The sequence below is a fragment of the Lethenteron reissneri genome, chromosome 7 (genome assembly GCF_015708825.2).
Source record: "Lethenteron reissneri isolate LAM-NWPU_2019-01 chromosome 7, ASM1570882v1, whole genome shotgun sequence".
Lineage (NCBI taxonomy): Eukaryota > Metazoa > Chordata > Hyperoartia > Petromyzontiformes > Petromyzontidae > Lethenteron > Lethenteron reissneri.
Genome location: NC_083785.1, coordinates 2,854,598 through 2,882,220, shown reverse-complemented (window position 1 = coordinate 2,882,220; position 27,623 = coordinate 2,854,598). Strand labels below are relative to the sequence as shown.

Genomic DNA, 27,623 nt, shown 5'->3' with positions numbered 1-27,623 from the left:
TGAACTCTGACCTTCAAGGGACATCGAAAGGCCTCTCTGCTCGCTCAGGGCTTTCGAGCAGCCCTGAGTTTGGCTCAGCGCCTCTGAGTTGTCGACTTGTTTGCAAAATCTGGCGCGTTATGTCATCGTTATCATAAAAAATAGTTATATAGTTCAGTGGGCCCTACCTGGTAAAATAAAAAAAATCGTTTACATGCTCAAAGTAAGAAGACGAGTGGTTATGACGCGTCCACCGCACTCCGAGAGGGCATTGCATCGTGGCTCTTCAGCCACGCCAGGGACATGTGGTCTTCCCCCGAGATCAGGGGGGGGGGGGTGGTCCAGCAAATGAAATAACAATAATAGCGATTTAAAGCTTTCGTGACTGCAGGGATTCATCTTCTTGTTTTTTTCGGTAAAGTCACGTAGAAGGGAAAGAATACAATAATAAAAATAATTTATTTTATTTTATTATGTTTTATATTTATTATTTTATTATTTCCCTTCTACGTGACTTTACCGAAAGAACCAAGAAGAAGAACAATAAGAGCCTTTTTTGTTCGTATTCGGCGAAGAGAAAAACCCCCTCAATATTTCTAGAGCCTCAGTGCAATGTGACTGCATCCGAGACGGTGGTGGGCTATTGATGAACGCGTCACGAAGCAGCGGTTCCTTCAAGAGCCACCGCCATGCGCCTCCAGAGCCGCAGCGTTGCCGAGCCCGCCTGATGCTAGAAGGTATTTAGGCAGCAGCAATGTCGACGAGAAAAAGAGAGAGACGTGACAGATAGGATAGAGATGAGATGAACTATCGTTTTATGTTCATTCGCTTTTATGTTGATTAGAATTTGAACTGAAAACAAATTAAATGCATCTTCTTGGTTCTTTCGGTAAAGTCACGTAGAAGGGAATTAATAAAATAATGAAAATAAAACATAATAAAATATAATTCTCACGACGTTTCGACCACAACGCAAGCAGCCGTCCTCAGGTGAAGAACGGGGCTGTCGGAAAAAACAACGTCTGGTGTTCATTCAGACGCTGAGGACGGCTGTTTGCGTTGTGGCCGAAACGTCGTGAGAATTGTATTTTATTATGTAGAATTTTATTATTTTATTATTTCCCTTCTACGTGACTTTACCGAAAGAACCAAGAAGATGAATCCCTGCAGATACGAAAGCTTTAAATCGAAAAATTAAATGCACTTTCCTTTTCTTCTTCCTCTTCCTCCTCCTCAAGAATCCGGCCTGGAGTCCGAAACGTTGCCTTGGCGGGCCTGTGCCGAAGCATCACCACTTGTCCAAAAAATATTAAGAGCTCTGGATTTTTTAAATGTCAATAATTGTGACATTGACGTGCTTATGTATATTCATATGGATGTGAGGTGCCATGTTACGAATATGAATATACACAAAGATTACCAGAGCATGTTTTTTGTTTGCATATTCACCACAAGTATATATGAATCATTGCAAAGGGTGTCTGTTTGGTGTTTTAATTGCCAGAAATCATCTTATATCATCTTATACAAAGACAAAGATCCCACGTATAGCCTTAAACAAGTGCTGTTATAGCCAGAACCTATGCAGGCCGGTACGGCACACGAGGGGGTGGGGTGGCCAACACCATGCCCGGTCGCACTTTGTCTCCCCAGTGGCGATGTTTTACACACCGCATCAGGTACTCAGTTGAGGCTGAGTAGACCCAGGACCGGTTCAGATAATCGTCACGGATGTTGGCCATGAGCGAGAATCGAACGCGGGTCGCCAGGCTTAAAGTGCAACTGGCGCTCACCGTTACGCCACCGCTCCCCACATTCAACACACACACACACAGAGCCACGTCAGGACAAGATGTGCAGTGGAGTGCAAGTCACGTGTCTGAGATCAACTCTGGACTGAGAGCTCCCCAATTAAAGTCTGTAAACTTACCAGATGGCCTCGATGTTGTGTCCTTGAGTCGCACAAGGCACGGCGTTGTCACATTAACAGCAGCAAGACCTGCAGAGGGCATGCAAAGCTGAAGACGGCCGCTTGTGTTGCGATCGAAACGTCGTGATCTATTTTTTTTTTCTACCTACGTGACTTTCAGTTTAACACGTAGGCTTTCTGGCGAATTGCCCGATGATGCTGGATGCAATTACCAGCGAAACGTCGTACTCAAAACATTGTAAATGTTGTGGATTCACTCTTCAACACACCGGTGGGCTAAAGTTGTGAACTATATGTATTTTGTCAACGTGACACTTTTTGATGATGATTGGCCGTGTCGGGTGGTGAAGGGTTACGACACATTTATAAATAACGCGATCGAACCCAAAAACTGTATTATGACTACGTGACTTTATCGAAAGAACCAAAGAGTATTCAGAGCTGCCTGCCCAACAAATACGTCTTTATCCCCTGCGCCTTAAGACATCGCTCAACATGTACACTCAATGGCTGGTACCAGACCATGTAAGGCTGCCAACTCTGACCGAAGCTATTCCGGGGGAGATTTATTTTTAATTCTTATAATTCATTAATTTTCTTAAAATAGCCTATTATTAAAATCTCCCTCGTTGCTATCAATAGTCACCGGGAGATCGATGCCAATTCCGGTCGAGACTCCAGGCCTATCTGGGAGGATTGGCAACCCTAAGCCCATGGGATGCCCCAAGCAGAAATGGGTTTTGTTGGGGTCCATGACGTGAACACACGCACTTCATAGCGGACAGAAATCAGAATAAGAATATTTATTTATTTATACTGGAGGAATCCGATGAGCCATGAAGCTCTTTGTCATAGATGTCCAGTAGGGGCATGGGGGGGGGGATGTCGGAAGATGACAACGTGGCAACAACAGCGACAACGACACGTCTTCCTTATCATCACACTCATTTGAGAAATCGTGACTTTAACACAACAATGAACAATGATATTGTTTCGGTATCGTCGGTTGAACGGTGAGCCTGGCTCTCTTTATTTGGATTCCGAATTCCGAACCGACATGCCCCCCACCACCCCCCACAGCTACTCCCCCCCCACCCCCACCACCCCCCACAGCCAACGAGTGACACCTCTTTGCACGTTGGTTAAGTAGCAGTGCTGCGTTCCGTAACAGCAAGACAGTAGGAAAAGAAACGTCGCACACCCTCCACCCCGCCTCTGCGCCCAAACGAAACGCGAACGCACTTAAGGTGTGCGCCGCTTGAACACACAGCATTGTCTTAGCTTTAATCTAGCAAAATAAAACAACCTTAACACGTCAAATTAACGTAATGTGTGTTTTTTTAAACAGTAGTATCCACACATATCGTCATAAAAATATATATGAAAAGGCACTTGGTTGAACTTGGTTACCATAGAGCGAGCGAGAAAGCCTCTGCAATTGCATCATCCTCCATCATGACCATGTAACGTCGTTTTTTTAACTCATTCATTTCCTAATCTCAGTGTAACTCCCAAGTTTTAAACGATTACACGAAGACAAAGATCCCCCGCATAGCCTCTAACAGACTGTCGGAGCAAGTGCTGTTAGCGAGCACCTATGAAGGCCGGCACGTGCACACGAGGGGGTGGGTTGCCAACACCACGCCCGGCCGCCTTTGTCTCCCCAGCGGCGATGTTTACTACACACCGCACCAGGCACTCATTTGAGGCCGAGTCGACCTAGGTGGAGACCCAGGTACCGGATCAGATAATCGTCACCGGTGTTGGCCGTGAGCGGGAATCGAACTCGGGTCGACGGGTTCGTAGCGCAGCGTAGCGTCGACCGCTGCACCACCGCTCCCCACACGCGATTTACACGGATTCATTGGGTTCATTGTGTAAATGCGCACGAAGCCACCGGAACACACCCTCGTCTCGGATACAAACGTCAAGGCGCAGCCCTGCAACTGCTCACATACGGCACTGCTCGTGAAAGACCCCCCCCCCCCGTCCCCTTGAACGAATCAGAGGGAGCGCTCCAGACCCGTTCCCACATCAAAGTACAAATGGACTCATCGGTCCCCGTGAATCAGTCTGACATTGGCTGCTGCTGCTGCGAGAAGACCGCGAGAAGCCACGTGTTCAGCCGCTCATCAACATTCACATTCAGACCGCTTCGACGTCACGAGAACCGAATGTGACGCAGCACCACCGCCACCACCACCACCACCGCCACCACCACCGCCGCCACCGCCGCCGCCACCACCATCGCCACCATCACCACCGCCGCCGCCGCCATCACCACCACCGCCGCCGCCACCACCGCCGCCGCCACCAGCAGCCCCGCAAGATTTTCTGACCGGGGTTGCGAATCGTGGGGAAATAAATAATAATCGCGAAAATTTTGCTTTTGTGTGTGTTATATACCGCGCACCACCGGTGTACCGCCAACACGACCAAATACCGCACTCGCAGTGCCCACTCCGGTGGGGCAGCAGCGAGCTCAATCTCCTCCAAATTCAGGAGCGTTCGGGACTTCTCTACGCGGAGTTTCTGTACCGCGTGCCCCTCTGTACCCGGGCTCCTACTGAAATAATAATATACAAAAATACTTGACTTAAAGCTTTCGTGACTGCAGGAATTCACATTCTTTGGGTCTTTCGGTTATTTTCTTTGAACCTACCTACGTGACTTTACCGAAAGACCCAAAGAAAATATATATTTTTTATAAACATTAAAAACAAAGCTCTGGCGAGTCCCTCTAGAAGCCAATGAATTGGGCCCTTCTCCTCCGCACCGGCAAAACGTCGTGGAAAGCAGGTGGGAGTGTACCCACACCTTACCCCACCCCGCACGACCTTCTGGGTGGACACAGATTGACCGTCGGGAGACGGACGTCCAGCGTAGCCGACCGCTACACCAAGGCGGTGCGGACTCGAAGCATATATCGCTGAATGCAAGAGCAATTGGTGACCCCCCCCCCCCCCATAGCCACAAGTGAACAATGCCGAAGGTTGGGCAGTCGGTGCCACCGTTGGGCCCAACCGTTCCGCGCTGGCCGCAACGACCAGTGGACTCCAGCAGGTCGTGAATTCGCCGTGTGTCGTATGGGTGCCTACGCACGCGTGTAGAACTTCTTTTGCGCCGTACCTGGCCGACCGTGTTCAATCGGACGGGGTGCGGGGAGGTGGAAGAGGGACAACGAGCTGAACACAAAAAAGCTAATTCTAAAAAGAAAATTATTTTCGACAATCGCGCACGAAGGCGTTCGATCGTCAACCGCGGAACCCGGGATTTCAGCAGCGCCGGCAAAATAAGTGTCCGTTTTACAGAAAAATAATAAGCAATTCTCCAGAGGCGTGAATCGACTAACAGAAAAACTTAAACCGATAGTGGTGGGTTGCATAATGGGTCTTACGCAATATTTAACCTCAGCAATACTCTGCATTCGTCAATAAAGTAACACAGAAGAGGGAACGTATCGGGAAATAGCGATTCTTCGGAGCACCTAACCATCTTATGAGTTTGTTGTTATTTGCACGGCAGCCAACGCAGCATCACCAAATCATGCTTCATTTTCCCTGCCTTTTCATTGGAAATCAGATGAAACTAAGGGGGACATTTTATGCAAGTGGCCACAAGTCATGCGTTGGAGGACGGGGGCTAAGGGTAGGATTCGGCTCGGCCACCAATGGAGAAGATTAGGAATTATTTATTCGATCAGGAATCAGGAATCATGAAACGCCCCCAATGTTCTTTTGAGCGGGGAAATCCTCAGACTACTTTACATGTCAATAATACATGCAATTCTTAACACCAACAGCAAATGCGAAGTTTCAAAATAATCTCTTTGGCAAGTGAAAAAAAACTCATCAACCGGCATGTGATCTTCATGGGAACTCCACTGGGACAACACTCTGACAATTCCATCTCTAATAGACCTTCAATATCGCCTGACCGTAACAAAAACACACGGCATCTCACGCTCTCATCAGGAGCTTGACTTTTCAAAAATGCTCAACTTTCTGAGCCTGCTTTACAGTTCATCAAAAACCCTTCGCTCACATTCCGGGACAATCTATGGGTATATCCATCCCGCCTTCCGCAAAGTCTTCTCAAGAACCGATCGCCGACACTCTCACACTGGCACAACGACCTCCATTCTCTCCAGAGCTCAACCCTGTCGCGCGTGGATTTAGTAAGAATTAAAAAAAATTCTTAAAATGGAGTTAATAATGTTTAATAATCTTTAACAGCGGTCAGATGTTTCAATTTAAAGCTTTCGTGACTGCAGGGATTCATCTTCTTGGTTCTTTCGGTAAAGTCACGTAGAAATAATAAAATAAGAAATAAAACACATTTTTAATTTTTATTATTTTATTATTTCTACGTGACTTTACCGAAAGAACGAATAAGATGAGCGGTCAGATGTCTTGTGATCCCCATGTCATCGATTCAGCAACCACTGCGCATTGCTCCGCTCGCTTAGGTCTCCCAGGCCTCGATGATTTCGTCCAAAAATTGATCCTGTGCAAAACAGCTTCATTCTTTTCGAGCATCATTCACCGTTTTTTTCTGGTTTGTCATTTTTCATGGGTCCATACGCCTCCGCTACGAGCCGTTCGTCAAGAGTATATGACCACGTATCAGCCATCTGAAATAAATAAGGTTTATTTAAAATAGAAATGAATATACTAAGAAAAAAATGTTAGGGGGTCAATTAATTGGGGGTCACAAGACATCTGGACTACCCTGTACATTAGGGGAGATGTTAACGACCTCACCTGGTATGCAGGAGGACGTGGGGTTCGGCCCCATCCCTGACGCCTGCTGTATATTTGGAATCTGCATGTTCTCGCTGTGGTCACGTGCATTTTTCTCCGGGTCCTCCGGTTTTTCCCCTCCACATTTAGGAACACGTGCTTTAGAGGATTTGGCTGCTATACATTTCCACCTGCTAAGCGACTTCGTTGAGCTATCATTTGTGGCCAGGTCGCTTCTGAAAAAGAGCTGTATAGCTCAGTGGGCCTTACCTGGTCAAATAAAAAAAAGTTACGTTTTAAAGATTTAGTTTGCATTATGGTAGTGCACCATAGTGGGCATGCTTCGTGAGAGGGTTAATGAAAGAACCTTAACATGATTGGTGATTTTCTTTGCTCACGTGACCAGGAACAATGTGAATTCTGATCCAACCTACCTCACCATATGCACCACTGCTTTGACAGTGAATCGCACCTGTGTGGCTGGGTTGTTTAAAACACATTCACTGCTTACTCTGCGCGATTTAAATGAGAAACGAACAATAGTTTTACGAATTTATCTTCCATTTACTTATTTATAGATTCCAATGACCAATCGACCGACCGACACACCCCTGGGCTTACGAACCACGCCCGCACCTCCACCGCGGTAGCTCTAAGACACAACAACGCGGCCGCTGACTTTGCGAGATTGCAATATTCGTTAAAGTTTTCCACCAGGGATGCTCCGATGCTCGACCAGGACTCTAGGTGGACCGCACGGTGTGAGCCAGCGGCGTTGCGTGGCCGGACACTGCACGTGTTCTCCGCGACGATTCATCCCCCCACCTCGCCACCCCCTCCCCTTCTTCCTCAAGTTACTAAAATGTGACAATTCCAGATTGCGAACCTAATTCGCGAAGCTATCCTGTTATTTTTTTCTACGCTGCAAATGAGGACTATTCCTTTGGAAGCATCACCCAGGATATAATTTTTTCCTTTTAAGGCCACACACGGTTGTTGTTATTATTGACGAATGTGTCGAGTTCATCGTTGTTATCCATGCTTGTGCACCAGGGCCAACGCAGCAGCAGCACCAAATAAATTATTTTACTTATTTCATGTTTCGTTTACTCATCTCGCACAGCCGCGGCGAGACAATTTGCCGCCCGGGTCAACCACGGTGCCATCCTCGCCCCCTCCGTGCCCGCCCGGCCGCTGTCGCGCTGCCGGCACCGCCCCACCGAGGATCGGGAGCCACGAAGAAGCGCCCACCGCTGCTCGCTTCGTTCCCAACAATCCGGCTTCCCCGCCCACCGCGCCCTGCCCAGGGCACAGCGCAGCCCTCGCGGGTGCATCGTTTGTATCGTTTCGTGCGAGTGTTTTTTTACGACACGTCACTTGATTAGAATTTGTATGAAAGTGGACATAATCGATGCTCACCAAAGGGCACGGTTAGAGGCATGGATCATTGAGTGCAGGAAAATAAGATTTTCATCGATTAATCGAAGCGTCGTTACATTGCTATTGCGACACGCCTGAAGAGAAACGTCACCACGACAAGCGGCCGTAACACACATTCGACAACAAAGCTCACTTTGACACGTAGGCTTTCGCGACCAATATTATGAATGATGAAGGTTTTTGGGTTGGATCGCGTAAGTACGTCTCAGGGAGCTGAAGGCAGCGTGCATCACATCAGGCGACACTTGCCTGGCAAGTCCACCGCTGACCAAGACGAGAGGCTTACGACCACCACTCGCCGCGATAGGCCGTGTTTGACAAGAAACGCGATAGGCCAAGTCTCCCAAGACTGCATTGCTTCTTCACGCTGACGCAGGGCCACACAAATCCTCCGATTATATATATACACACACACTTACATTATTTACTTTTACATGGAATTATATTTCTGTATTGTGGTCTACAATTTGGGGGGAGTCTTCTCCTTTGCATCCATCAGTCAACGCGTTTCATCGCTCAGATGCTCACGGTCCTGTTCAGAGCCCCGGCTGAGCCAGTGGTGGAAATTCCACATTCCTACTACGGTGGAGGCGAGAGTGCATCCGCGGGACAACCACCGTTGACTCGCCCCGTGTATTTTATCGACTCCACCCCCGTGAGGTACGATGGGCAGAATCAACCTCCGGCAAGTTAGGATTCGAACTCGCAGCGTGCTCACCGCACGCCGTTCCGCTCCGCCGCTGAGCCACGTTGAGGACCGATTCAAGCTCGGACTTTCATCAAAATTCGTAAAAGAGGAGTGGGCTGGCGAGTTTATTTGGCTTAAATTAAATAAAAGGGTGACTCCTTTATTAAAATGTGGGGTTAACAAAGCGGGGGGGGGGGGGGGATTTCAATAAAACGGCGGATGATAAACAGTGGAGGATATAATTCAAGATGTCTATAAAATGAAACCGAGACATCAGTGAGGGGGATTTGAAGCTTTTTTTTTAAAGGCCACCTTTGTTTTGGTTGGATGTTGCTCAAAAAAATTGTGGTTGGTGGGAATAGAAAAAATACAACAAAGTCACGTGAGCAGGACGCATTGCTCAGATTCTGGCTTCGAATCCTTGGGCTCCCAAATGGTGGAGAAAGAAAGAAATGAACTATCATCCCAGGCACCAAATTAAATCTACCAAAATACACCATATAATATAAAACTCGGTTTTGCATTGAATGTGGTGAAGCAAAGTTTTTCAAAGTATTCAGCCAAAAACAAACCATCTACACAGGCCCAACAGTGTGCACTCCCAGTGACGACGCAACGACAGACCACCACCAAGGGATGCGAGAGGAAAGCATCTCAACGCATTTCTGGGTCACGGCGCAATGATAAATATCGTCCTGCTGCCAGTGAAGGGCTGCAACAACGTAAATAAATGGAACGCTGAGCCTAGACACACAATGACGGCGCAGTCAAAACACTACTCTATTTAAATAATGCTCTTTATGAAATAAAGCTTCAGGCATTATTTATTTTTTACAAAGAATCCCTGGCTGGGAGTTTTCAGCCAGTTTTTTTTTTTGTATAATTTTTTTTTGCTCGAGAAGATAAAAAAAACCAACCACAGCACCCGGAAAAGAATAATCCCCGCACATACGACGGTACGATAGAAAGAATCAACCTTCTGCAGAAAAAGTCCGATGTAACCGACGCGTCTCGGGCAAAACCAAACCAGGCGGTGAAGTCGAGCGGAACGACCGGAGTACGCCACGCAATGGCCGGCGCGCGGCGGCGTCACTGCGCGGCCAGGCAACGGTTCCGCGAGCAGAACATCGATCGTTTGTGGCGCACACCGCGAGGCTCAGGCCTTGTTCTTGCGTTGCGGGGAAGCAGTGGGAGGTCCAGCGCCGCCGCTGCCGCCGCCGCCGCTGCTGCTCTTGCTGACTTGACGCACGCTGCTCGTGATGCTGTGGAGGACGCGCATCGCCTTCTGTCCTTGCCGGGGAGTCGATGGCTGGGAAGTCGGCTCGGCCGTCCCCGGCACCGACGACGCCGACGACGCCGACTTGCCGTTCTGCGGGAGTCACGGCAACAAACAATAAAAACCGGAACGTTCAAGTTCCGTGCAACGATCCGACGTCGCGCATTTGCCCTGGCCCCGCAAAGGTCGCACTCGTTACACACAAAGTGCTTGCCGCAAACGAACCACGATACCTTGCTGATCTCGTCAAGGAGCTTAAACCATCACGTGAACTCTGCTCATCCTCGCAGCAAAGGCTTGTGGCTAACCGAACGAACAAAGGCGGTGGTCACCGCATCGCGCGCTTTTAGATGCGCTTCTGCGGCCGTCTGGATCGCTCTTCCTTCCGATCTTAGGAAGCCACCGGAGCTATGTACTTTTAAAGCTACATTGAAAACTAATTTCTTAAGGACTAGTTTTTATGTTAAGTTTGTTGTCCTTCCCCGCATCTCCGACGAGCACAGTTGGCTACGTATGGTGCAGAAGAAGTTCAACGTACGTACATGCACACAAGGCAAATCCTTTTGAGCGCTGGTTGTTTGTCGCCAAGATTTGGGCAACACTTTGATCCATTGCGTCTGGTTAAATCTCTTAAAAGCAACACAACTTTACACGAAAAATGTTGTTAATATCGGATCATCTTTACAGGGGCAATAATTGGCCATCCTCCACTGAGACAGACAAAGCTGACGCATCAACGCCGCCAACCTTTCATTGGAAAGTGTTCAAAGAGTACCTCATGGGGAGTCCGGATGGCTGAGGGGGACTCACAATGGCCGTGCTGTAAGAATGTAACAATTCGACCCCTTCAAGGCGCACATTTATGGGAAGCCACGCCCCCAAATTATTCTCGCAAAAACCAAGAGACGTACCTCGACAACCGAACGAGCAACTTTGGGCAAAAGCGAGCACCAAACACCGGCGTGAAAAGCGCAAAGCGAACCCCTCCCCGCGGCAGAGTGGAGGTGGCGACGAGAGACAGAGAGACGCCGTCACAGAGAGAGAGAAAGAGAACTTCCAAGTCAGAGACCTGCAGCGGCTGCTCGGGAGCGAAGCTGGGTTTTGGCAGCAGAGGAGGTTTGGGCTTAGCGAGCGGCTTGGCGCGAGCGGCCTCGGGGGAAGCGGTGGCCACCATCCCAGCGGCGGGGAACCCCTCGGCGCCGGCGGGCGACTCGCCCTCTCCGTTCCGCCCGGGCCAAGTTACCGGATGCTCCGACTCCGTCGCGCCCTCTGCCCAGCGGGCCCCGTCGTCGTCCGGGCCGTCGTCCGGACCGTCCCCGCGCCCTGCGGCGGCCCCGTTCTCGGGCCTCGGCCGCCCGTCGGCCCCCTCGGCATCCGCGAGCGCCCGTCGGGACAGGCCGCCGCCGTCGACCTGCGCATAGGGGTTCATGCTCGCCAGCGTGCCGTCGCCGTCCCCGTCCGACGTCTCGTCGCCGTCCATCACCAGCTCGAGCGTCTTCTTGCCCGAGCGCGTGCCCGAGCGGAGCGCCGACGTGAGCGCCGCCAGCTGCTTGCGCGGGAACTTGATCTTGAACTTGGATCTCGCGCCCGCGCCGTCCTTGGCGGGCGGCCGGTGCTCGGCGAGGCTCGCCGGTGGCCGGGCGGCGGCGGCGGCGCCATCGCTGGTCATCTCCGCGCTCCCCGGGGCGGGCTTCTCGCGAGGCCTCCTCCGTCTCCTCGTCCCGCTCCTCCGGCGTCGCGGGCGCGGCAACGAGCGGCGACGCCGGCTCCTCCGCGGCCGCGCGGGCCGCCTCCCGCTCGTTGTACTCGAAGCTGCTCGAGTCGTCGTCGTCGTCGTCATCCTCCTCCTCCGTCTCATCCTCCTGGTACTCCTCGAGGTCTTTCTCCTCGAAGATGGTCGACAGCCGCTTGTAGGCCGAGCGGATGTCCATTGGCTCGTCGAAGATGACGAATGAGCGGCTTCTTGTCGCGCAGCGCCACCTCGGGCGCCGGGGCCGCCTCGCCGCTCCCCGCGTCTCCCCCCGATTCCCCCCGCGCGTCTCGACCTGCGCCTCCTCCTTCTCCTCCTCCTCCTCCGCCGTCGTCATCGCCGCCGCCGCCCCCAGCTCCGGGGCTCCCGTCCCCTCCTCCGTCGTTGTCTCCGTCGTCCTCCGGCGGCTTGCGGGTGAAGGTGAAGGTGGTGACGCCGTCGCCGCCGGCGATCGCCGCCGCCTCGTCGTGCGTCACGGCCTGCACGTGGCTCTCGCGGATGAGGAACGCCAACTTCTCCTTGACGGCGCCCGGCGACGGCTCGCCGTCCTCGTCCGTCGACTCCGACGTGATCTCCTCGATGTAGCGGATTGTGATGGTCTTGGGCGCCTGGGCTCGACGGTCCACGACATCCTTCTCCTGGAACACCACCTGGCTGCGCCGCGCGTCCCTGCCACCGCCAGGGGACTTCCGGCCCGCCGCTCCATGGCCCGAAGAGAAGTCGGTGATCTCCTCTTCGAAGGCCACCACCGGTTGAGCGTCTTTGACGCTCGAAGCTCCGCCCTGTGTGAGAAAACACGCCCCAGGCTTTGGTGAGATCATGTTAAAACGTCCGAAATCGAGAATGTTAATATCCATCAACGATTTGAAAGACCTGTACGTGTGGAAGACCCCACCTCGAACGTGCAGTTGCCACTACGTTTTGTATTTCTCTCCGATGTGCTTTCGGGCTTGTACCGCGATATCATGGGACCTTTTTACTAGCTGTACTAGTAACGAATTGGCACGTTCTGTTCACATGACAACCCTTACTAGTTGGCTGTGTCGGGTGGTGATGGGTTTAACGACACTTTTATATCTTTACGCGATCTAACCCAAACAAAACCTCTATTACGGAAGTAAACTGTTGAGTTGCCGTCAGCTACATCCCCACGTACGAATGTCGAACTTGTTTCGTGCCGTACGTAGCCAACCGCGCTAATCGGAGGTGTGGCTGGCGGTGCCAGAGAGAGCGAGGTGCGTTTTCGCAGTCGGCGTCCACGGCACGACAGCCGGGGGCAACGCGCGCCGTGTGGTGGTGCAATAACCCAGGAGGGGGATTACAGCGGCATTTCTCAGAAAGCCTCTCCCTTACCGTCACCTCCACAAACTGCGCTTCACGCGCGCCAAACGGTTTCGAAAATGTGAAGCCCTTCCAAAATGCTGGATCGTAAGCTTGCACCGCTTACAATAACAGCAGCAGCAGCGCCAATGCGGCTAGATCTGCGAGCCGGCCGAGTGGTCAATTTGCCTGCAATCTTTACAATGCTCCTCGACAGAGTTGCGGTGAACGCAGATCGAGGTGATGAGCTCAGAGCCTCCCTTGATCAACAAACGGTGAGGCTTGCAGAGCAAACGGACAGACAAAGGCGAGCGGTGAACGCACACACGTGCACGCGGCTCTCTGCAGTGCGCTTCTCAAGCTGTTGGTATGGCGCCCCCCCCATGGGTGCCTGCACCCCCCCGCCCACACGACAACCCCCACCCACCACCCTACACCGCCCCCCCCCCACCACACGTGTCTGATGTTGCGTAATCGTGTGTTTTGTTACTACACTGAGACTCCGATGTCCTCTGTAGCCATTCACAAGTTCCCTGCATTCTATCCATGTCGTAGCGTGAGCCCCCTCCACCTCTGCCCTCCTCTAAATGCGCACGCAAATTCACTGGGGCCCAGGGGTTGAGAACCGCTGCTTTAATGTGATACTTGAGGTCCCCTCTTGGTCCCCTCTCGGCACACGGCAGCCCCTGGAGTCGGCGTGCAAACGGCCGCCCCCCCCCCGCCGACCGCAGCATCTCGCTGTCGCTGCAGTCCAGCACGGTGGGGTGAGCGCTCGTGTCGAACCACAGCGAGATGGGGGACAACGAGGAACACAACTCAACAACTCGGAAGCACACACTAAAGAACGCAAGCAAGGACTGCAAACGTGAAAAAAACGAATTCATTTTTGGAGCAAAATAAAAAATGTAGACACAATGTGGTGGAAGATTGTGGTTGTGGAAATTATATTTTTTGTTGGTAACCTCAGGTCTCTGGTGTAGAAGAGATGTGTTGGTGTTGTGTTGTCAACACATTTGGCCCTGGTCTCATTTAAATAAATAAAAACATTTTCAAAATCAAACCAAATCAAATTCATTTCGTCACCAATGACAACCTCCAAATGAATAACCCCGAGCTATATAAACCCTAAAGGTGTGTTCATATTATTCACGTATATAGTAATCGCCTTTGACCACATTTATAAACATAGTGAAATAGAAACTCCGCAATGTGCCCAACTTGTGAGAAGCTACATAAAAACATTTAAACAAAACAAGTAACTGTGGAAGGTTAACAGAAAATAATATAATGCAATTGGAAACAAATCCTTGACATCAATGCATGCTTGGCTCCAAAAATGAATCTTGCGTTTGAGAAAATCCGAGTTAGTGTCGACGATCGTTAGGGAGGAGGTTAGCGAGGCGCATTAATTTGCAGAGCCGACAACGGGGGCCACAGCAGCAGGGCATGGAACGGACACTCGCCTGCTCCTCGATGTTGAGGGTAAAGAACTGAGAAGGGAAAGACAGACAGACAGAGAGACAGGCAGACAGAGAGACAGGCAGACAGACATACAGAGGTGACAGCTTGAGATGGGAGACAGAGCAATCAGGACGTCCAAAGGTAAATCCACCGTCGCGTTTGTCACCAATCGCCACTTCGTTGAGTTACCATTTGTGATGGCCAGGCCGCGATCTGAAATAGGAGCTAGACTATAGCTCAGTGGAGCGCCTTAACCGGTAAAATAAAAAAATGGTTTAGTTAAGCTTTCGTCGCGCGTACCAAGTACGGAGGTTTTGTTCGAATCTCCAGAGAGGTGGTGGTGAAGGCCGCGTGGGTCAGGGGTCAGGGGTCGGAGCACTAAGACAGCACGGCGGATGTCCTGGGTTTGAATCCAGGTGTCGCCCGCCCGCAGTTAAACAGGTCGCTTCTGAAAAATGAGTTAATACCTCAGTGGGCTTTACCTGGTAAGATAAAAAAAAATAGTTAAGTTTTATTTGTATCTTATTTTTAAAGTGATTGGTTATCTTTCCTACACTTTGCACTCCTGTCGTGTTTTTGTATTGTTTGTTGTTGTAACGTTCTTACCCGCCACCTTGCTGGACACATCTCTGAAAAGGGAGCTTCACGGCTCAACGGATTCCTCAGTGCCACTGGATATTCATCGACGGAAATACGACTCCACTTACCCGGCTTACTCGCATCGTCGAATCCGAAACATTGATTCTGATAGCGAGGTCCATTTCATGACAGATCCTCGAGCCAGCGTCGAACGCCCCACAAGTGGCTCTCAGTGGGCTACCAGGGGGCCTTTTCACAGCGGGGCCCCCATCTCTTACGTAGCAACTCCAAAACAACACGACGCACTGGCTTAATGCAGACTTGATGCCTCGTAAATAGGTGTCTATTTGGCGGTTGAACGTCTGAACACCTGTACTGTATTCATGCCAAAATGGGTAAAAAGACATTTTTACGTTTGGTTATCATTTCGATACCGGCACAAGGGTAGTGCATAGCTATACGTGACGCATGTTGTATTAATATACAATGCTGCCACACCGCAGCATTCGGAGAACAACACCCCGAACATCCGTGGGTAATGAAACCACGCCGTTAATACATTCCCGATAGAAACGATATCGCAAACAGCGGGTAAAACAGGAATGCTTTAAATTGGCAGCTGCTATTGGTGAATTTTCACAAAGCTGTGTCACCATGCTTCAGGGAAGTTGTCCTCAACACTGTCAATCTACTGCTGGATGAGGGCCTTCTCACGCTGAACTCATCCATCACGGCCTTGCGATTCCACAATCCATCTCTCGTGGTCTTGCCATCCCACGATCCATCCCTTTCCTTCACGGGTTAATTTCACTGCTCCATCTCCACAGAGGTTGCCCTCTCGGGTGCATTCTCCATCACCAATCTCATCGTTGCTTCTTAAGCGACGTCGCAGCCTGTCCAGGAACCCTTCACCTCTCCTCAACCCTCAATATGAGGCCTCCGATTTTCCATCTGTTATCTGATGCACGTGGTCCTCTCTCTCACTGTCTCTCGGTGCGATTCCAATCGCTCCTATTTTTAAATCCTTTATATTAAGTTCACTTGCTTGCTTGCGCGCTTACGGACCGTGCAAATCTTTCGGTCGTTTTTTAACCCAATTCCCGTGATCCAATCGAGCTGACATTTTGCACACAGACTCGTTGTGCGTGACAATTTATTTTCGTGAAATTTTTTTCCATAACTTTACACTTTTTGGGAAAACATTTTTTATATTTAATTACCAATTGCTTAATGGTGGCAGGCAATCATCTGACCCATAGGTGGCAGCCATCTCAAGCCAGAGGACGAGAGGACTCTAGCCGCCACGCATATAAAGGATTTATAGTGAAAAACTTTGTTTTTACGGGTTAATTTTTTCATCTTTAGGTTCTGTTGCGTAAGCCCAAGAAAAACAGGGTCCTGGAAAGTGGTGCAATTGAGGGTCTCTCAAGCCTCAACTCAGCTGTCAGTTGAGACAAAACAACTCCCCCAACTCTCCCCATTCTCTAAATTACTATTTGGACGAGATTTGCGCGCCACACCCAGGCCGTGAGCATTCCAACGTGACATCAGAGGCGGAAAGATTCTCATGACATCAAAGAAAAGCATTCTCCTGCACGTTTAGAAAACATTCGGCAAGGGCAGGTAAGAGTTCAGCGAGGAGGCGCCAATGGGCGGTGTTCGCCCCAACCTGTCAAACTGGGAGCCGTTTTTGCTCGGAGCAAAATTTCCTTGGATTGACTCAACAGGCGTCAGAGATGATGAATGAGAGCACTGCTCCTCCATGCTCGCCCGAATGGAGCAACACTCTTGATTAAGTGTTGTCACAATGCGATTGTTAAAATCTGCAGACCATGGCCTGGCGAGAACGTGTATGCCTCCAATTACCACAATCTAAAAATGATTCGCATTTTTTTTTATCAAGGTGGCTTGTATTACACATGTGGCCTTGAAATTGAGTTACAAGCCAGCTCTGGTCAATTCACTGCTGAATGACGGCCTTCCCAACCATCGCACCACACAACAAAACTGACCAAATTACAGATTGCTTCGTTACTTTTTATGTTCAGACGTTCCAAACCGCTCCAACGTGCTCCCCTCAGCCTCTGTATTCCATCGTTCAGAATCCGGTCCGCTTTCAACAGCTGCAATGGGTTCACATACTCTGCTGCGTTTTCCCAGTTGTGACCCTCCGACAGATGTCTTTAATCATTCAGTTACAAGGCCACCGACTGATCGTGATTTTGTGGCCTCACATCCCCATGGCTTAAGAGAAAAGGAGAAATTTGTACCTTTTTAATTATTATTCCATTTCCCAGCCTTGGCTTAGACAAAAATTCCATCGGCTCCCAGCACGCGCTCGCATCGCACGGCTATTTCTGGCAATGCCGGTGGGAGATCAAGCACCCTCTGCCACTGGCGTGTAATACTCATCGAAGGCTGCATTAACCGGGCACCCGAGGGCCGGGCTGAAGATATAACGGTGCATTAATGCACAGCGTCGCCTCTCTCTCTCCCTCTCGGAGCCTCCGAGAGATAATAATCTGGTCTCTGGGTAGACACGCGATGTGACGACGCACCCGCAGTGCGTGATCCATTGAGGACTCCGGCGAGGGGGGGGGGGGGGGGGGAGCGCGTTGTCCGTGCCAGGCTCCGGGTCGTGTTCCTCATGGGCTTGCTGGAGTTAATTTTACGCTATTTTATTGTACTCTGGTATCCTTTGCCATGGGATTTTCATATACATTTTATTAGCATTATTGTTATTAAATAAGAGCTCAATACAGAATAGGACAATGGGAGAGGAAGAGTTACAAGCAACTTTGCAAGCGACAAACCGGGGGTCAGGTGCCCCTCGGGGTAGGGACCAGGAAACGTTGCCTGGGGTCACCGCCCTCCTCACGTGGGGTAGGGGGGGGGGGCAATGATCGGGAGTGGTTATTACTGTTGTTGTTACTAAAACGAAACTATTTTTTAAATTTTACCACGTAAGGCCCACTGAGCTCTCTAGCTCTTTTTTCAGAAGTGACGTGGCGATCACAAATTATATCGCTCAACCAAGCGGCTCATCATCAATACGTGGGAATCTACAGCAGCCAAATACCCAGGAAAGTCTCACCGAGTCCCAAGACTCGCACTTTCAAGCGGGCCCTGCGCTCCACCTTCCCAGCAGTGGGGAACGACGTTGCTGCTGCTGCTGCCTGTTGCTGCTGCTGTCTGATGCTGCTTGCTGCTACTTGCTGCTACTTGCTGCTGCTATTGCTGCTGCTACTGCTGCTCCTACTGCGTATATTCTGAACGAGTAATTTGCAGGTGCGTTTATTTAGCATTGGGATGTTGGGCCAATGCAAAGTTACAATGTATGGGTTCGAACAGAAAAATAGAAACCTTTTGCAAGGAATCAGGTCTGCATTAACCACACGTACTTGTGGTGAACAGGCAAACAAACATGCTCTGATAACATCTAAAACCTATTATTTTTTTCCATTATTTTGGTCCTGGAAAAAAGGTCCCATAGATATAATGTATGGGTTGTTGTTTTTATCTATGTAAGGAAACCGTAGGAGACCCATGCAGAACATGGTGAGAAACTTATAGACTCCACACAGCGAGGCAACCCGAGCCAGGAATCGAGCCCAGGCCCCTCTTGCTGTGAGGCACGAGTGTGAGACCACCGTCCACACCGTGCCACCCGTAGAATTGCTGATCATTGATTTGCGACCTTGGCGAGTGACGTTTACGTTCGAGTCCCCCCCCCCCACCCCCACAATAATAGATGTTGCACTCCACTTGATTCTCACCTGACACTCAACAAAGGAATGCATTCGCTCACTCACCCATCCGTTCATGCAGCTACAGTGGTGGAGCATGTGGTGTGGCATGGGCCCCCCAGGTGCTAGTGTAAAGTAGTCACTTGGCGGGAGACGACTTTGACGGGTAGCACACCTTTTTATTAACACCAAACTGTTACACGGGTGGCAACTGCCACGTAACCCACGAGGTTCCCCCGAGCTATACCCACACGGGCTCTCACGCCCCGTAGCTTCTTGGAACACACCCGGCTGGGTTATTAGTCTCGACTCTGGGCCCACAAGCTGGTTCCACACGGACCCCAGGCCCCGGGTCCCACAGCCTCTGAGCCGCACAGGGTCCCGGCCCTTACAAGGACAGCGGGGCTAGGGGTCTCAGGGCCCTATCTCTTCAACTCCGTCTTCGATCTTCAGCTGGTAGTAATCCCCCCGAGTGCTCTCGCGCGTCCCCCTTTATAGTCCTCCATGCGGACGTCGCTGAGAGCACCCACCCAAGTTGACCAATCACCCAGCGCTCTCTCTACGATCCTCTTTCCCATATCGTGTCTGCGTGCACAACCACGCACCCAGCGCCGCCCCGTGATCCATCACTGTCAGTGTGCGTCAACACGCCCCACACTCGATGTAGCCACGCCCGGCGCGCGCACACCCACGCCCCCACCTTGTCGGCGCGCACCGCCACTACACTAGGAACAAAATGGGCCCCCCTCCATCCCCACCCCCGTGTCTGCAGCATGCACCTTCTGGGCCCCTCCGCCCCCATAGGACCCCTCTCTGCGGTTGCACAGTCTGCACACTCGCGTAGCTACGGCAACGGATTTCAGAGCGGGATGGCCGACTGGCTGACTGACTGGCTAACCGACTGGCTTGACTGACTGGCCGACTGGCTGACTAACTGGCTGACTGACTGGCTGACTGACCGTGCGGAGAAATGACCGCTGCTCGCTCGTTGCCGGTTTCACGGACGGCGACGAAGAGCGTCTCAACTGACGTACGCTAGGGGACGAGAAACACGCCTCCATGAATAACACGTGGCTTAGAAAACGCCAGTGAAAGATGGAATTAGCACAACCCTGCGATTAATATCGAAAAATATTTACCCTGGACGGGCTCATGTTTTGAAGAGGGCTCTACGAGGGACGTTTGGCTAATTCTGTTCTGAATTTTATTTTTGCCTGTGGGAGGAAAGCAGATGACTCCGAGAAAACACGCCCGATAAGAATAGTTTAAGAATTTGGCACAGATAGGCCCTCCGAGGATCCCACTTGCTGGACTGCCTCCGGCGAGCAGCGCGTTTGCCCTGCAGGAAAACGTGTTGGCTACAACACAGCTGCATCGCTGCAATGTTCTGCCTACCCCGGCTGAACACAGCGTGAGCATTACCAGTGCACCCGCAACGTTAGCATTCCTCATGCAGTTTCTGATCTACACCGAATGCCGTGCCAACTTGGGAGTAATTTCTCCCACGGGACATTCATTATCACTACAGTAAAGGTGCAGCCTTGCAATTGCTTACTAATGCCACTCCTGACAGAAGGGCCTTCCACCAGAGGGAGCTAAAGACGACCGCTCCCCAGAAGGCACTTGGCCTACTCTTCGACGCTAGGCATACGTCTCGGAAGCAGTGGCAGTGCCCGCAAACAGACACTGGACAAACTGTGGCGTTTTTTATACCGCTGGGAGCATCAAGGCGGGGGGGGGGGGGGGGGAGAATAAATAAACACTCTCATTTGCTTCAACCACTGCGCCGGGAGATTGAATCGAACCAGTGACCTCTGGATTATCCAAAGCGTGCAGACCCGTTGCACCACAGCAGCACAGAAGAGTGGATAATTTGTAATGGTCTGAATAATCAGGGCAGACTCGGCTTTCACCTCTCAGCAGCTCTGCATATCCACCCTCCGTTCTACGCACGTGTGCACGTACGTAGCCGACCGTGCCAGTCGGAGATGTATTTTAGTACCTGCACTTCGATGGTCATGTGACTTGTTTGACCGTCGTCCTCCGGTTTGGAGCTGGAGCCAGGAGGAGGCGGGGTCTGGCTGTCCTCCTCTTCCGATTGGTTGGCCCGCGTGTCCACTGCCAACTTGTTGGCCTGCATTATTGTCGCGCGAAAAAATTTCAACAAAGAACAAACACGCGCTCAAAACGCCGTTCTCTCTTTGACCTTCGCTTGGGCCTTCAAAGTGCTCTTAACTTACGAAAAAAAAATACATCAACCAAACCGTGGGATTCCTCGGTTTGACCAAAGTTGTTGCCCTACGAAGCCATCTGCTAATGACGGGGGATGGTGGGAAAAGTAACGATTAGACAAGCAGAGTAAAATAAACACTTCTACAAGTGCCTACACGCACGCCACAGCCGCCCGACCTCGTCACATCTCGGGGGCGGCCGAACAGGCCTCGGCCGACACAGCGCTCGGCCTACACAGCGCTCGGCCTACACAGCGCTCGGCCTACACAGCGCTCGGCCTACACAGCGCTCGGACGGGCGACTGCCACGCACGAACGGCTCGTCTCCCCTCACCTTGCGGTTCATGAAGAGGACCTCGGCTGGCGTGGTCCTCACGAACTTGAAGCCTTTGCCGGTGCGTGGCGGTGGGGGCGGGGGGCTCATGGTGGGGGGTGGGGGGATATCCGCGTCCTCTGCCTGCTCCGTGGCCTCCGCCGACACCGCCCCGCGGAGGGCGGACGAGCGGGACGCCCGCCCCGTCGCTGCTCGCGAGCGATGAGCACGGAGAACGGAGCGTGGAGAATAGAGCATGGAGCATTGAGCACGGAAAATGGAAAATGTAGCACGGAGCATGGGGAGCGGAGGATGGAGCACAGAGGGGAAAGCGGGGCAGAGAAACAGCACAATGTGGGCGTCAGTTACAAGGATGCAGACGGCCGCGATAACGACGTTACCCTGTTATCTGCTGCCCTGTTATCCGCGAGCGTGGAGTGGTGGCTCTGCGGTTGGTGCGCTGCATCGCAAACCCCTCTGCCGACACGCACTGACCAACGTGGTGAAGTATAGTCAGGCAACCACCGGCTCTGATACGGCGCAAGGAGCCCGCCATCCAGCAGTGGATTGACGAGGGCGGGGAGTTTCACAACATTCGTCCGACGATCCACTAACCCTCGCTGCCTCCACAGCACTGGACTACAGCGCACGTGCAGAGTAGCCACCACCGCCCGTTTAATCTGTTCACTTGTGGTCCCAAATAAACAGGCTATTGTTATTTAACACCATCATCGGCAGCGTCGTCGTCGTTAATATCACAAACTTGGTGACTCCTTGCTGATCTCGTTTTAGCTTGCTGATCTCATCAAGGAGCACAAACCATCACGCAAACTCCGGTTGTCCTCGCAGCAGCAGCTTTCAGCTCGCCATCGAACAACGATGGTGGTTCGATGGTGGGTCGCCGGGTTCGTAGCGCAGTCCATCTCTTCTCTAGCCCATGCCGTGCACGTTTAGCCCCCTCAATCCGGCCGAACAAAAGCTGTTTAGGCATGCGGTGGCTGGGCATGCGGGCTACATGACCCAGCCAACGCAGCCTTGCCTGCCGGAGGAGCTCACCGATGGGATTTTGTCCAGATCTTTCAAAGATTTGTGAGCTCCTCACACAATCCAGCCTGGTTAAACCCAGGATGGATCGTAGTCAGGCCGGCCCAAATGTTTCTAACCGTCGAAGATGTTCCATGCATACACACACATCTACATACACACGACTCAGCGGCGATCGATCGGCGCGGGGGCGGTTTTCTCACCGGTCGTCTTGCCGCTGGTTTCGCGCGACGGCGCGTCGAGATCTTTGGCGAAGCTCACGCGCCGATTGCCGGTGTCCCTCTTCTCCGGCTTCCCCTCGCCGACAGCGGCGGCGCCGGCTTCCGCCGCTCCATTGTCGTCGCGCTCGCTCGCGGCCGCGGGGGCCGCCCGCACGGTCGCCGGGGGCTCCTCCTCCGCTTCAAGCCCGCGCTCCGGAACGTCGGACACTTGCGTGAGGAACACCGTGATCGTTTCCACCTCCGCCCTGTCGGCGCGTTCGGGGCTGCCCGCGGCAGCCAGCGGTGCCTCGCTACCCACGCCATCCTCCGCCCCGGAGGCCCCGCTCGGCGTGACCTCCGACCTACTGACCTCTGACCTCCTGACCTCCGTACGTGTGACCTCCTCTGACCCGTTCACCTCCGTTCTCGTGACGTGCACAGTTCTGTTCTGGACAACGACATCCTCAAGCGTCGTAACTTCCATTGTTGATGTTACTGCTTGCTGCTGCTGCGGCTGTTGCTGATGCTGCAGCTTCTTCTCAAGTTCCTGCTGCTGCTTCTGCTGAAGCTGCTGCTGCTTCTGCTGTTCCTCTTGCTGCTGCTGAAGCTGCTGCTTCTGCTGTTCCTGCTGTTGTTGAATCAGCTTCTGCTGCTGCTGAAGCTGCTTCTGCTGTTCCTGCTGCTGATGAAGCAGCCTCTGCTGCTGCAGAAGCTGATTCTGCTGTTCCTGCTGTTGTTGCAGCTGCTTCTGCTGTTCTTGCTGCTGTTGAAGCAGCTTCTGCTGCTGCTGAATCTGCAGCTGCTTCTGCTGTTCCAGCTGCTGTTGAAGCTGCTTCTGCTGCTCAAGCTCCTGCTGCTGCTGCTGCTGCGACAGCACGCTCCGGTGGCTGCTGGCAAAGTGTGGCACGTACGCGTCGCACTGGACAACCGGATCGAGGTCCGGTTCAGGCACAGCAGGTGGTGGCTTCTCTGGCTCGTTTACCGGGGTTCCTTCGACGATGGACCTGCGATTGTTTACAGACGGGAGGGGGGGGGGCACGAAACAGCAGGAGAGACGGTGCAATTAGTCGGGCTTTAATCGACGACCGGACGAGGGCGTCCACCACGTCACGAGCGTCGTGGAGGCTATTTTGACCGTACTTCACCACGCTGGCTGGGGGGGGGGGGGAATAGTTGGTGAAGGGAGCGTAGATGTGCACTGTGCAGTAAGGGTGCGACGGAAGCAGGAAGGCTTCCTTCACAATGCTGGCAAACCGCCCGAGGAAGCTGGTTGTAATGACCAGCGAGAACGTCACAATACTCGAATAGAAAAATGCTGTGGGTTTCACTCCCCAACACACAACCAATCGGAGTGCTGAAGTAGTAACTAATTGGCACGTTTTGTTTACGTGACAAACCTTACTAATTTGGCTGTGTCGGTTGGTGGTGGTGGTGGGTTTAACGACACATTTATATTTACGCGATCTAACCCATAAAAACCCTTATTTTGAAATTTGAAGGTTGTGAATGTCAAGGTCACACCCTCCTGGTTGCATTTATTTTGCTGTTAACCTGAAGCCACTGCCAGTTTTAAAAGACGTTCGCTCAACATTTAGTGGGTGCAGCGCAGCCATCGAATCAGAATCTTTATTGAGACTGCAAAGGGAATCCGATGAGCCATGAAGCTCTTCATCTCACAGATGTTCCAGTTTCATTTATTAGGATTTACCCTGAGAGTCATTCGGCTCTTGATTTGGGTTCAACCGCAACAAACAATACAATTACAAGATACACCTAAAATTCATTGTACACAAATCTTAACATCACATACGTCAACAATGAAATCCTACATAAAAAGCACAAACCCATCCATGCTGCGTACAAAAAGTGCAAAAATTCCATTTCGATGTTTGATCCCAATAACAATCATAATACGATACAGATAAAAATTTTAAGTATAAATCTATACTAAATCAAAAAAATCGGGCCAAACCAAGCCCCTCAAAAACTTACTAAAACAATGCTATGTAAACAACGTAACAGTTTTTTCCAACAAATGTGATTAAAAGTTTACAATAGCGACACACACAACACACATCGCTAAACCCAGCATCCTTCGCTAGCTGCATAAGTCAATCCATAAGAGCCGGATTAACAATAGCAGTAGCAGCACACTATAATCACAATGCACGATTATTTCATACATCGGTCATCTATAGTGTAAAACAGAGAAAATGGTAAGCAAGTCGCTGAATATGAATTAAATTATACATCTATGCACCATACAACTCTGATTTATCAAGCGTAGTGTCGGCACAGATGCAGAGAAGAGGGGAAGGGGACGCTGAGCAACCTGTAAATATGAAGGGGGATAAAAGCGGTTGAGTTCTACACCGAGACTAACAAACTTAAGAGGATTGGTGTGATCCTAAGAAACTTAAACTTCCCTTTTCTGCATACAAATCGAGTGGCCACCCTACTGCGCTGTACTAACAATGGATTGCGCTGCACTGCCCACAACAACGTAGCCCCCGTAGCCTATAACACCCGTGATGCCACGGCCAAACCACCCGGCCACGCGCCCGACCTTGGCAGATTTTTTTGGCAGCTCAAGCTAAATGAGGAAATAAAAACACACTGATATGGCGTCCCGTGCAAAAACGAGCTTTGCATTTTGGGAGGCGGCTTAGCGGCAATTCCATGTGCCTACGACGGAAACCAGCCTCTCTATATGACGGGTGCGGTGGGGTGGTGGGGGGGTGGGTGTGGGTGGTGGGGGAGGGGGGGTGGGTGGGGGTGGTGGGAGAGGGACTTCACCTGCGCAGGAGAACAAGGGTGGACGCGAGGTTGCGGCAGCCCCTGTGCAGTTCGTCCAGCTTGTGCGGCTCGTCCTTGAGGAACTTCATGGCCTCCACCTCGACGCGCAGGAGCCCTTGCATGCGCGACTGCATCGTCGGGAACTGCCCTGCGGTGCCGGGGAGAACGGAAGAGATGGGGTCAATGGGAGAGAGACGGGAGTGACGTGGGGATCGAGAGAGATGAGAGAGAAGGGGGGAATGGGAGAGACGTGGGGAATGGGAGAGACAGGAGATATGGGGGCACAGAAGAGATGGGGACAATGGGAGAGACGTGGGGAACGGGGGAGACGGGGGAGTTGGGGGGACAGGAGACGGGGAATGGGTTGGGGGTGAGGGTGTGGTTCGGTTGGATGGAGGGAGGGGTTAGGAGGAAGGGTGAACATAGAGAATGGGTACACCGTGAGCTGAACAGAAAAATAATGCCAGAACGGTTACCACATCAGAGGCAACTGAAGAGCATTCTGGAAAAAAAGCTCCGACCAACCCTCACAGTCTCATTGTTGAATATAATTCGATTTAAAAAAGTTGAATTATTAAGGTCACTGTCGGCGGCCATCTGTGGAGAGATAACCCCCCCCCCCCCATCAAAAGTGGACTGCAGAGTGGTCCAATGAAGGGAACATCGTTTTTTCTCTGAAGATATATCCAGGCATACGCTGGAAAAATAGGCGTTTATATTATGGTCCAACTCGCCTCGTAACGTTTTGGCCACACCAGCACCCCTCTAGGGAAGGTTCCCCTATATACGGCTAAATGTTGGGATTGTGGTCTGGCGTTCACGGAGACCGAACGGGTTTATTTATTTTAATGTATTGTCTCTGTGATGATCACTTTCTTGTTATGTGCATTTTTTTCTTGTTGTTTATGTATTCAAATTCTTTCCCCTTTTTTCTGGCAACAAAACTGAAACCTTTTTACGATAAATCACGTCTGCATTAACCACAATACTTGTGGTCAGAATGCAAACAAAAAACATACTCTGATAATATATTGGCATTGTCCTTGAAACTGATTGGTCCACACCAGAGGCAGCTTTCTTTTGAGCCTCGTCTCAAACGGTGTTCGACCAGAGGACGCCAAAAGGCTTACAGCACAAAGAGATTGCGCTGTCAGAGTAATGAGAGCTCGGGGTGAGCATCTACATCATGGGATCTCCTTTGCCAGAACACCGTTTGAGACGAGGCTCAAAAGAAAGCTGTCTCCAGTGTAGACTAATCAGTTTCAAGGACAATGCATATATTATCAGAGTATGTTTTTTGTTTGCTTTGTGACCACAAGCATTGTGGTTAATGCAGACATGATTCCTCGTAAAAAGGTTTCAGTTTTGTTGCCAGAAAAAAAGGGAAAACCCGATTCTTACATTTTGGTACTGGCAAAGGAGACCTCATGATGTAGATTCTTTGGGTCTTTCGGTAAAGTCATGTAGATAGGTTCAAAGAAAATAACAAATAACAAAAAACTACGACGTTTAGATCACAACACAAGCGGTCGTCATAAGGAAAAGGTTTTTTCGAATGTATTAAACTTTTAGTTTTTGATTTGCTAAGTAAGTGGGGGTTTTGTTTTCGCATTGTTTGTGTAAGGGACCGGCTAATTGATGTGCAGCATTGTGAGATGCAATTGCACAAATGACGCTTTACGAAATGAAATTATCATATAAATGTACATGGGTTATCAACCTGCTTCCAGGCCACGCCATTCCATGTTGATCCCCCTTGACAAACTGTCCAAACGTGTTTTCCCCGGCTTTTAATTTACAATTATAATAATTATCTTTCCCCGCTATTCGTTATAATCACGATAATTCCAACTAGTAACACGCCGCACAGTATCCGCTCGCTCTCGGAGAGACGGATCGACGACTCGGAGGCGCGAGGAGCCGCTGACGACTGCCAAAGGCGGCGAGCCGGTGCCAACAATCGCCCAAGCTCAGCGGTCCTTTATATATCGATATGTTTTCAGTCAACGAATGTTCATAACACGTGGGAGGAAACTGGTGTGAAGAGAGAAAACTGTGCGAGGTGGCAATACTCAATCCCACACGGACGGAACAGCTGGGATTCATACTCTTAGTTTTTTCGGTAAAG

The 27,623-nt window shown here is 51.1% G+C and overlaps 2 protein-coding genes across 2 annotated transcripts in view; both read right to left on the bottom strand.

Moving 5' to 3' along the window:
• Positions 1-9,795: 9,795 nt before the first annotated feature.
• LOC133358792 (sickle tail protein homolog) lies at positions 9,796-11,724 on the bottom strand. The gene is made up of 2 exons (XM_061577243.1): positions 11,125-11,724; positions 9,796-10,148 (listed from the first exon to the last, which is right to left on the bottom strand). Exons 1-2 carry the CDS (start codon positions 11,722-11,724, stop codon positions 9,936-9,938), a joined length of 813 nt encoding a protein of 270 aa, XP_061433227.1. The 3' UTR covers positions 9,796-9,935.
• A 45-nt stretch (positions 11,725-11,769) lies between these two features.
• LOC133355781 (SRC kinase signaling inhibitor 1-like) overlaps positions 11,770-27,623 on the bottom strand; it is a 157,334-nt gene continuing 141,480 nt past the window's right edge. The window contains exons 12-16 of the mRNA XM_061573132.1: positions 25,496-25,643; positions 22,703-23,703; positions 21,477-21,664; positions 20,914-21,045; positions 11,770-12,587 (exon numbers count right to left, since the gene is read on the bottom strand). Coding sequence (XP_061429116.1) covers positions 11,910-12,587; positions 20,914-21,045; positions 21,477-21,664; positions 22,703-23,703; positions 25,496-25,643 — 2,147 coding nt within the window. The 3' untranslated portion in view covers positions 11,770-11,909. The remainder of the gene's footprint in view (positions 12,588-20,913; positions 21,046-21,476; positions 21,665-22,702; positions 23,704-25,495; positions 25,644-27,623) is intronic.